The sequence below is a fragment of the Martes martes genome, assembly GCF_963455335.1.
Source record: "Martes martes genome assembly, chromosome: 1".
Taxonomy (NCBI): Eukaryota; Metazoa; Chordata; class Mammalia; order Carnivora; family Mustelidae; genus Martes; species Martes martes.
This window is the reverse complement of record NC_137888.1, coordinates 58205600-58216593: the sequence shown is the minus strand read 5'-3', so window position 1 is coordinate 58216593 and position 10994 is coordinate 58205600. Positions and strand designations below refer to the sequence as shown.

General features: G+C 45.1%; 1 protein-coding gene across 1 annotated transcript; it reads left to right on the top strand.

The window, feature by feature from the left end:
- The first annotated feature begins 386 nt into the window (after positions 1-386).
- On the top strand, positions 387-10219 carry GCSAM (germinal center associated signaling and motility). The gene is made up of 6 exons (XM_080816547.1): positions 387-563; positions 2657-2725; positions 4767-4811; positions 5811-5857; positions 7822-7850; positions 8745-10219. The coding sequence occupies exons 1-6, from the start codon at positions 535-537 to the stop codon at positions 8976-8978; spliced, it is 453 nt and encodes a 150-aa protein (XP_080672673.1). The 5' UTR covers positions 387-534; the 3' UTR covers positions 8979-10219.
- The last annotated feature ends 775 nt before the right edge of the window (positions 10220-10994 follow it).

Sequence of the window (10994 nt, the reverse complement as noted above, 5' to 3'; positions counted from 1 at the left end):
ATCTTCAGTTAAAGACAAAAGAAGATGTTGGGGATGGAGGGTCTGTTGCGGGAGGAAAAAGCAGAGTAAACAAGGGTCATGCTATTAGGCCAATTTAATTGCCTTCTGCCTTACAACCTTTTCTGGAGACTTAGAGCTCCCTCTTCCTGATACCCTTACACATGGAGAGTTCCCTTGTCAACGAAAAAGTCTCTTAAAGTAGGGTAATTTCTACTTGATTTTCAGACCTTGTTTTATATCTGAAGTTCCTTTAAAGTAACCAACTTAAAATAATCAATATGCCAAAGAGGCATATCTCGGTGCGGCAACATTTGCTCCCCTTTAGGGGCTCTGACATTTTAGGAAGTTGTGCACGCGTGAGTGCTTGCGTGCACCTCTGACTCTCCTCCCCCTGGGGTCCTCCTCCGGCTGCAGGGAGGTACTCTTCTTTCAGCTCTCAGCACCGGTGGCCAGAGCGACAAGCGGTAAGTCAAGAGCTGACCCCAGTAGAGCACCAGGCTGGCTGAGGGGAAGTCACCCGGGAGAACCGAGAGAATGGGGAACGCTCTGCTGAGGGAAAACAGGTGAGTCCAGACTCTCCAGAGGAAGGCAGGGGAGATGGCACAGAGCAACGCAGCCAGAAAGAGAAAAAGAAGTCCTTGGGGGAGGGGAGGAAACTGGGTAAAGCACTGAAAAAAATTAAGTTCCTACTGATGGCCATACACTAAGTTCAACTCCTTGTAGAACCGGCCTTCTCCCCAGAATCAGAGTGAGCCAGCAGCCGGTGGAGAACTCCTAAAAGGCAGAAGAACTTTCTCAAGAGAGGTCAATCCAGTAAACTATGACTTCAGAAATGGAACACTTTCGGAGGGCTGGCAGGGCCCTGGGGCTGGGTGCGGGGAGCTCTCCTGAGTCCCTAATACCTGCAGAGAGTTGAAAGACATCACTACTCTTTTAATTACTATTTCAGTTCAAAATAAATAACAAGCTTCTGCCCACAGTGAGGCCTCTTCCTGTATACATTCCCTGCAAAGGGTAAGCAAAGTTCATTAAAATCGGTCAAGAATTTGACTTTTTCTAGAACTCAGTTTCCAAATTTTAAGAGGACATGCTAATACAATATCTATCTTGGCAGTTTCTAGTGTGTGTGATGCTAGCAAAGTGCCTTACAGTAAGGTTCAATAATAATAAGCTATTATTTGGGGGGGCCATCATCTTCATTAACATCAAAGCAGTCACTGTAAAAATTAGTACCATCCAAAACAAGAGAATCCCTAGTGAGCTGGTCTAGAGAGAATGAACTCAATGGGACAGGGAGAGGGGAGGATTTTTTAAGGATTACATTCGGCATTCCAAGGCTCAGTTCCTGCCACTGGGAGCAAAAACACAGCACTCAAAATGCCACCTGCCAAAAGGAGGCTTGGTGAACCCATGGGATATGTCCTGCCCCTCCCTGAAACCCAGTGTTTTCTGAAAGTCCTCCCGGGTTCCTCACAGGCCTTGAGCCATCTGCAGCTAGGACGTGTCATCAGCTTATAAATCCTTATTCTCATATCTATGTGTGACTTCCTTAAACGTAGGGACTGTTTCTTAGTCATCCTTGAATTCCTGTTTCCTGGCATTATTTCTGACAAACAGTAGGCACTCAAAAAAGAGTTTGATGAATGATTGGACATGTGCAGAAATCACTGTCTTGAAAAGAAAAATTAAACAAAATACAGGTATAACGTGACTGAGAAAGTCGTGATTTTTATGACATTTGTAGGGTTTTTTTTTCTTTTTTACAATGTTGGTGTGTGGGTGAAGCATTAGGACATCAATACATGTTAGTTGTAGAAACATTGTAAAATACATAAAGTATAAATAAAATAAGATGGTAAATCACAGTTATAACTATTGACAACATTAGATACATTTTCCTTATTTTTTTTTAAGATTTTATTTATTTATTAGAGAGAGACACAGCAAGAGAGGGAACACAAGCAGGGGGAGTGGGAAAGGGAGAGGGAGAAGCAGGCTTTCCAGTGGAGCAGGGAGCCTGTTGCAGGGCTCGATCCCAAGACTTTGGGATCATGACCTGAGCCAAAGGCAGACACCCAATGGACTGAGTCACCCAGGTGCCCCAGTAATATTTAATGTTTAGTTCCTTTTTCTCTATATTCTCAAATGCCCACAAGTGAGAAAAATGGTTATCAGAAACCCAACCTGAGCAAGGAACAGATTTATTTATCTAGTCCTTTCTTCTCCTCTTATCCCATGTTCTCTGTCTTAGTGCTGTGAAAAATGATGACTTACACGAGACAGGCCAGTACCCTTCCCCATCCCTGTGCACCGTCCCAAAGACTACACCAAGTGGCTAGGCCTCTCCATTCACTGATAGTCTCGTGATCATCATGAGCAATCCCAGCCATGTGGGGGCAAGTGACTTAGGACCAGTTGTGTGTGGAGGTTGTTGGAGAATGTTGGTGGGCTGTTGCCATGGCAATGGAGGAACCATCAGATAAAAGGTTGCCATGTTTATTAAAGAGAAGATGTGAACAGATCTGACAGGAACAGGTGGAAGAAGCTGAGGTGACACACAAATGGCAGAAATGACAAAAGTTGGAAAAATTCGGAACTGAGGAAGGAAGCCCGAAAAGGAAGAACTTAGCTCATTCCTGATTATGTTGGGTTTTAGGTGGCAGCAGAACACTCAAGAAATACCCTGGGCTCCGAAAAATCAAAGCTTCAGAGAGAGGACACCCAGGTGAGAACAATTCCAACAAACCTTCTCCCAGCCTTTGCCCATCAAGAGTAAAGTCTGTCAGGTCCTAGACTTCACATACACCACAATGGAGCATGCTGCTTTGCCCAGCAGCAGTTGTAATTACAGTAAATGTGAAGACAAGACAAAAGACATCCCACTTTGAACCTTGGGACAGGAGAGGTGCCACTTTGCTAGGAGCCTAGTGTAACCCCCAGCAACCAGAAATAAGACTGCTAGTTCCCGCTACCTCTGTTCATTTAGTTCAAGTATCTTTGCGCTCCAGCTCCATCCTGACCATTCCATTTTAAACTCTATGTTCCTATTTCTGAGGTGACCACATTTCCCACATCATCATGATCATTGAAAGGTTTATGGAGAGAGACTCTTGCAATTACCCTGATGCTGTTAAACCAAGACTTCCTCATTAATCCTTTCTGACTAGTCCCTTTGAGTGCCAGGGAATCAATAGACTATGGAACCAGGGTCTTAGGGTCCAAGAATTCCCAAAAGTGACAAAGCTGGGTGTTCTGTGGCCTATAGAATTATTTTCCTTTTTCCCATGGTTTCAGGAGAAGCTCTTGAAAGAATATCAATTAAATTAAAAAGCAACCACTGAGCCAAAGTTTGTGTCAGGAGTTGGGGACCCAGAGATCCCCCAACAGGGTACTTGTCTTCAGGACAAGAGAAGGATCATATATTTGGGGGACATCCCTAGACATCCCTAGAACGCATACAATGCAAATGATGAAAGAGACCAGAGGGGTCATGGGCCTTATAACAAGGGAGAGACTGGGTGGACTATAGGGCCAGGGAAGCTTTGCATTAAGAGACAAAAACCCGGAATTGCTGTCACAGAGATGCATCTGGTGTCCCGCAGAACGCACCCCAAACCAAAACATCCAAGTTGAAATGCAAGAATATAGGGCAAAAAAATTGCATGGAACAAATAACCAGCTTAAAAACAGTTTTTGCCCGTATTTAACTTTACATGACCCTTACAACTCCATGTGGGTAAGCCGTGTAAGCATCCTTATTTTACAACGAAGAAACCATGGCTCAAGTTTTCCAAGATCCTGGTCCAATCGGTAACTCAAAATCGGCTGTCTGTTTTCATCACCTGACTCTCCTCAGAGAACCCAGTTTCTTAGCACTAATGAGGTTCAGTGGTTTCCTTGTGTTTCTTTAGCCACAGAAACAGGAGATAGACACAATGGCTGAAAGTAGCATGAAGAGGAGCCATGCCTTTCAGTCCTCAAACTCTGGGGGTACAGGGAGCCCCTGTAGCTATCAGAACACTCCACCACGCCAGGGCCCATGACCTCTCCTTCAGAGCTCTTTGCAAGGGAACTCCCTGGGAAGCTCACTGGGAGGGATATTTCCGGGTGGTCTTTTCACAGACGCTTTTACATAGTGTTATAGGGACATGGAGGGCTTTCACATTTGACTATGACTCAAGTTCAGAAAGATGCCCAGCGTGATAGACCTCAGCTTGGATGCCTGACTGCGGAAAGATCCGGACCTTTTCTGCCTGCCGCAAAAGAGATCCCAAGCCCTGTTAATTTACCTGCCCCTTGGGTCAAAGAGGCAGATATGATGACTTGAGTCGGTTAGAGTTGCTCTGTCCTTGGCTACTTGTTCATTTATCAAGCATTTATTGAAAATAGATTTACCAGACACTCTGGCACAAGCTGGTGATCTTTGCCGGAGATGAACAAGATAAGTCTATAGGGTCCCCAACTTTATGAAGCTCTAGTGTAGGATGTGAACAAATGAATTCCATCCTACACTAGAGCAGAAAGTTCCTTTCCCCATTAGGAGTTGATAAGCAACGTCTTCACATTTCCTAAGGGGCAATTAATGTCCTGGGAGGAAGGAGTCATTGTAGCCTGATAGATGTGTCCAAGTCCTCTAGAATAAATGCCGTCTTTGGGGTTGTGGGGAGAAAAAAGGTTTTTCACAGAACTGGCAAAAGGAAGGGAGTCACCCTAATCAAGCTGTAGAAACCAGCATGGTGATTTGTGTCATCTCTCGGTTATTTTAGATGCTGGGATGGCTACATTGCCCAAGGGTGTTTCTGCCTTCCATGGTGAGTGGAGAATTGTTTTCAAGAGTTATTTCCCTAAGTGTGGTTTCAATGTGGTATTTACTGTAAATCACCTGTAACTGCCCACTGTCTGTGGCCACAGGGGAAGCCTGTGACTCCCCAGACGCTCATCTGAAAGTCAGTCAGGGAAGTGATAATCCGAGCCTGGTGAGAAACAGGAACAATAGTCTTGACGGTGGTCCTCGAACCGGAAAGCCTCAGAAGCAAGGATGAAAGTGGCTCCAGTGGAGAGAAGGACCGCTTCCTCACAGGGCAAGGGCCAGACTCCACGTACACATTTCTGTCCCTTGCACAGAGAACTCACAGCCGGGGTGATCATTCAAGTCATCCACCACACTGGGAAAGCGTTGAGAGTGAAAGACATGCTAAAAATAGTTCAGGGTCCCAAAGTGACTGGTAAGTACATTAACTAGACTCCCTAAACCAAGCGAGACCTATGGTCATGCTGCTTGGCGCACATGTCATTATCTCCTGAGGTGATAATGAGCTTCCTTTATATCTAGACTGTGTTCCTCTAGAGGACTCATCTCTACAGAGTAGTTACCCCTGTGCTCACATGCTTGTTTGCTTGCTTGCTTGCTTGGAGATCAGAGATGGGGCTTGGGGTTAGAATTGGAAATAACCTTGGCTCCTTATGTCACATGATATAAAAGAAATTGATATTTTGTTAGAAAAAAATCCCCCCAAATAGTTACCAATGATGTCACCATTGGTTCTCCATTTATAAATCAATTCCACCTCAACCCAGAAAAGGGAGAAGGGAGGAGACACACACACACACACACACACAAACAGGTGGAGATTTCTACCTGTCTTATCTTTCATATTTCCTTTTATCCATCTTTGTTTTCCTTGATGCTAAAGGAGGTATAACTTTAACAAATGGAAGAGTTAAAGATAAGGTTTTAGAGTTCAGTGCCATTTTCTCGGAGAGTTTCAGAATATTGAAACCACCAATTTTCCTTCCTTTTCTTTTTTCAGGAAGAAAGTACGCATCTGTAAAGCAAAGCCAGATTCCTCAAAGGAGAGTAAGTCATTGCTTTCTCATCTTTTCTACTTTGGACAGACTTACATTTCCACACTGTCCCTTCTCTGGGCTTCCCAAGCTCCTTGGGCATCCTTCCAGTGTCATACTTACACATGGATCTGTGTCACTCGTCCAGTTGCTTGTGTCTCTCTCCACGGGACTGTGAGCTCATCAAAGCAGGAACTGGCTACTGATCTCCATGTCCCTCCCTAATGTCTGGAGGCCAGAGGAGTGAACTGGAAACAATAACTGGAAAGGTAGAGGGGCGCAGAGAGCAACAAGGAGGGGCAGGCTCTTGTGGGCAAGCTTAAGATTGGGGTTTTTGTCTTGAAAACTGCAGAAGTATTGAGGGCCTTTAAACAAGGGGCCGGTATGATGCCCTTTGCATGAAAAGACGCCACGCGGGTTGCTGTGCAGAGAACACGCTGGACTCGTGCGTGTCAAGAGTGGATGCTGGAAGATCACTTAGGGGGTGAGGCAGTAGTCTCTGGAGACAGAAGAGGACTTCATATAGGAAGGATTTCGAGAAGGAGAGGGTGCTGAATAGCAACACATGTAAGAAAGAGAGAAAAGAGGTATAGGCGAGGACAGCCCACTGTGTTTGTAAAGAAGAAAAGGGATGGAGTTTTGCCTCTGCTTTCCTGGGTCCAAAGAGCCTAATTCATTCACTCTGAGTCTTGCAAACTAGCTCTGTCAAGTGTGTGAGTGAATAATCTGGCCTTCCCACCCCTAGCGTCACCTCCGGGAATCGGGAATCGTGGATCCCAGGAAACCCCAATCTCCATCAGAGCAAAACAGGGTTAAAACAAAACCTCTAAGGGTGCCTGGCTGGCTCAGTCAGTTAAGTGTCTGCCTTCAGCTCAGGTCATGATCCCAGAGTCCTGGGATGGAGCCCCGCATCGGCTGCTCAGTGGGGAGTCTGCTTCTCCCTCGCCCTCTGCCTCTCTCTCCAGTTTGTACTATCTCTCAAAGAAAGAAAGAAAGAAAAGAAAAGAAAAGAAATAAAATGAAAGAAAAGAAAGAGATAGAGGAAGAAAGGAAGGAAGGAAGGAAGGAAGGAAGGAAGGAAAGAGAAGAAGGAAGAAAGACATCTAATGGTAAATCTCACAGATGTTCCTTATAGTGATACTCAGGGACGTCATAGATGGCCATGGGAATTTATGGAGATGTGAGAATCTGGGATGTCAGTCCTTTGGGAAGGTAAATCCGTAGTATAATAAACCAGATGGCCTGCAGGGGCACACCCACCTCCTGTGTGGGCGAGCATCCTGGGACTTCCGTATGAAAGCTTACTTTGGCTTATTGAGTTGGTGTGTTTGCGAGGGGTTAGCGAGTGTGTCCATTTGCGTCTTTGCTGAGAGACTAGAGCCAGTTGCTTTTAAATAAACTGGCTTTCAAAAAACTGGCCTGCTTTTGTGTGTCTCTGCTAGCAGATTCAGGAATGGGATTGCTCAATTTAAGAATTTCATTCCCTTGAGCTTTTCCTGAGCACTGGCCCCCCACTCCTACCCTCCCCTGTTGCCTGCAGTAGACACGACAGTCCTCTTTTGCACTATGGACCCTCAGGGGTCCTTGTGTACTGCCTGTGCTAGCCTGTGAGCCCCTCAAGGAGAAGAACTGTTTCTGATTTTTCTTTGTCTCCACAGTGCCTGGTACAGGGTAGATGTGCAATGAATTTTGCAAGAGGGAGGGAGGGGTGAGGGGATGGAGGGAAGTGTGGTTTCTCTTACAAAGCCCCACAAAATGTTTCTCCCTCTGCTCAGACTCTCAGCCTGCACAGCTCTGCTGTTTCTTTAGATAGTCCTGTCACTCCCCAGGGATGTGTCGCAGGTCATGATAACCTGCTCGGCTGCTGTTTGGGTCTCCGACTGCTTCTATCTTAGAGTCCAGCCCTCCCCCCCATTCCCCATCCTCTCTCCTCAAATCTCCCCATGACCTAAAATTGATTGTATTTTCTTTCTCCAGATAAAAGAATGTCATCTGCTCCCATGCAGGTAATGCAAACATCTTCTGAGATGCCGGTGGCAATGCAGATACCCCAGATGGCAGAAGTTGGGCTCCAAGACCCCTTCAAACCTCGATATGAAAGAAGAACTTTAGATGCCAGTGCTTGTTAGTCCAGGGCCCTGTACGGGGCCTGGTGGCAGTGGCATCAGCCACCTCTGTTGTATATCTTACTGAAAGGAGCTAATATATATGGAGTCTTTTGTTGATGCTGGGCAGTGTGCTGGGAGCTTTGCCTGTAGTGGCTCATGTCACTGTTATAGCAACCCTGTAAGACTGGAACTATTATTTCTCCTGTAGTACAAATGAGAAAACCGAAAGATTAAGTGATATTCTCCCCCAAGTCAGACAGCTGACAAGAAGTCAGGGACACGATTCAAAACCAAGTCCCAGTTCCAGATCCAGACTCTCCCTCTTGTACTTTGCTTCTTTGATTTTTATCTTCTGAGATTCCATTGCCTGGGAGCTTCTCTTGAGGGTTTCCTTTTTGAATAATGCCAAAATCTCTAGAATAAGTGGTTAAATATCATTAGAAGTCATCTTAAGGTGGCCTCAGATTATTCTCTTATATAAAAATGGGCTGCCCTCAGGGCCTGAGACTTGGAAATAATATGTATGACTTGGGATAGTCGGAGGTCACTCTGGAACATGGACCAGAGAGGACATGCCTGGGTAGGCTGAATACTCTGGACAGCATGAGCTCTCTGGATGCCTGGGCTAGAGGTTGGGGTAGGGGCAGTCATTTAGGAAAAAAAGCCAGGGGGTGGAGGAGAGATGGTCATGGAAGACAAACTTTGGCCAGGGTTGGGTCTGTGTTGAGCCTGGAGCATATAAAGGGAATGGCACGAGGCCCACACTTGATCAGGTTCTTCTTTGACCAGCAGGACAATGCTGACCAGAGCTCCTCGGAGGATCTCTGCTACACCCTCATTAGTCACGGCGTCCTTGGGAGAAGGCCATCAGGGATCTCTGCTGAAGGGTGCTACGAGAATGTTTCCCCTAAGACCGAGAAACCCAGGAATTCCTTGAGAGAAACTGAGACTTCGTATGCACTTCTCCGGGTGCATTCCTCTCCAAGCAATTTGTCTTCCCCAGAAGATGAATATGAACTTCCCTAGTAGAATCTCCTTCCATACCCTGCAACAGCCACATCTACCTCTGCTACCTTCGAAGACCCAGGTTTCCTATTTATAATGAAATAGTTGGACCAGCACTTGTCTAATAGCAGTAAATAAAAACCGGGGGTGCAGGGCTCTGGTTGAGGCAGGTGTAGGGTCTAGAGTCTTTCAGACTCACCCTCATTCCACACACATAACAGCCTTTGCTACAGGGTCCCTGCAGAATCTGATTTGCCAACCACAGGGCCTCTTAGATCCAGCTCAATATTCATCATCCAAAGACCAACCATCTATCCTGAACACCATTCTTTGAGAACAGAGTGGCCATCTTTGATTCCAAATGGCTTTGGAAATGGGCTGCTTTGCTCAGTGGCGGATGGGGGGAGGGGCGGTGGGGGGGTCTTGGTGCTCTACAACTGTGAGCATCACAAAGGCAGACCCTTCTCCATAAAATGTCCACATGATTATCTCCTAGAATCACAAGGAAGCTTTATCTATTGTACTAAGTGTGCCAAGAGGGGGGTCCACTGGTTCCACCATGTTTGAAGGCCCAACCCCTCACTCTGAGCCCTCCAGGTGGGCACCTGTGTGTTCCTCTCACCATGTGCCACTTTGCCATGTCCTTTGCATCATGTTCTTTGACTCGTTGACCCTCGTGGCTTTGTTGGTTATGTGAGTGGAATCAGTAAGTTCTACATCAGGTTTTTATATAATTTTTAATATAATTTTAATCTATATTTTTTAACTTTGTATTTCTCTCTAGAAATCTTAACAAGAAAATCATAGCATTAGAGAATGGTAGAGTAGAAAGACTTGTGGAGACACTCTAATCCCACTATCCTTTTTGCTCCGAGAGAAGTAGCACAATGTACATTGCAAGTTAGTGACAGAACATTATTCAGAGCCTGATTTCCTGGCTTCCAATTCAGCACTCTTCCAACATACTACACAGAAGAGGCTCTAGTCAACTGTATGGTGTATGTCTGGATGAACTAATATGTCGTGTATAAAATATGGGGGAAAAAATGTCCACATGGGGAAAGTAACACCCCCACACCTCCACACACATACCCCTTCTCAAATGAGCCTTTCTCCATATGTCCTGATTATTTTTCCTAATTTTTTCTTCATTGTTCCTAGAATTCCATCTATCCCCTAAGACAGGGGTCAGCAAACTGTGACCCACAGGCTAAATCTGACCCACTGCCTTTCTTTATATAAATAAAATGTTATTGGAACACAGCCAGTCTTATTCACTTACACTGCATACATGTTCATACTGACTATGGCTGCTCAACCACAGAAGAGTTAAGTAGTTGTGACACACACTGAAGATCCTGCAAAGCCAAAAATATTTATTTTTTTTGCCCTCTTCAGAAAAAAAATAAATAAATAAACCCCCAGGCCTAAACGATGATACTTGGAGATAACGGTAACAGAAATGTGTTTGAGTATTGCAACTTTTAAGAGCTGGTACCAATAAACTGGCATGAAAATATTAAACCACAAACGATATGAATGACACCAAGAATAATTAGCAAATTAGACTATTTCTATCTTATATTTACACCTGTGTTCTCCACTTCCTGTTTTATTTAACCCATGGCGATTGTCTTAATTTTAGAGATGTTAAAATAGTAGAGGTTTGTTGACAAAGTAGTAGATAACATTATGTGTTTAATTACTGTTTTGTCCCCAAAGGTACCTAAAGTTAGATAACTGTTATTAAAAATGCACTAAATGCCAGCGAGGAGAAATGCGGTGACAGGTTGGATGAGTCCACACGCGTTTTCTGAGACTTCAGGCAGTCGATGGTCTTCGGCTAAGAGCCAGTCACATCTGGGTATCTTGTCATCTGCCAACTTCCCATTTTCAGCCATGGAACCCTGTGGAACCCTAACCTTCACCCTTGGCCAGGATTCACTTAGGGGAAAGAGTATGGACACTAGAGTCAGCCAGTGAGTGATTCCAATCCTGGCTCTATCCCTTCCTCTGTGACCTTGAGCATATAAATTG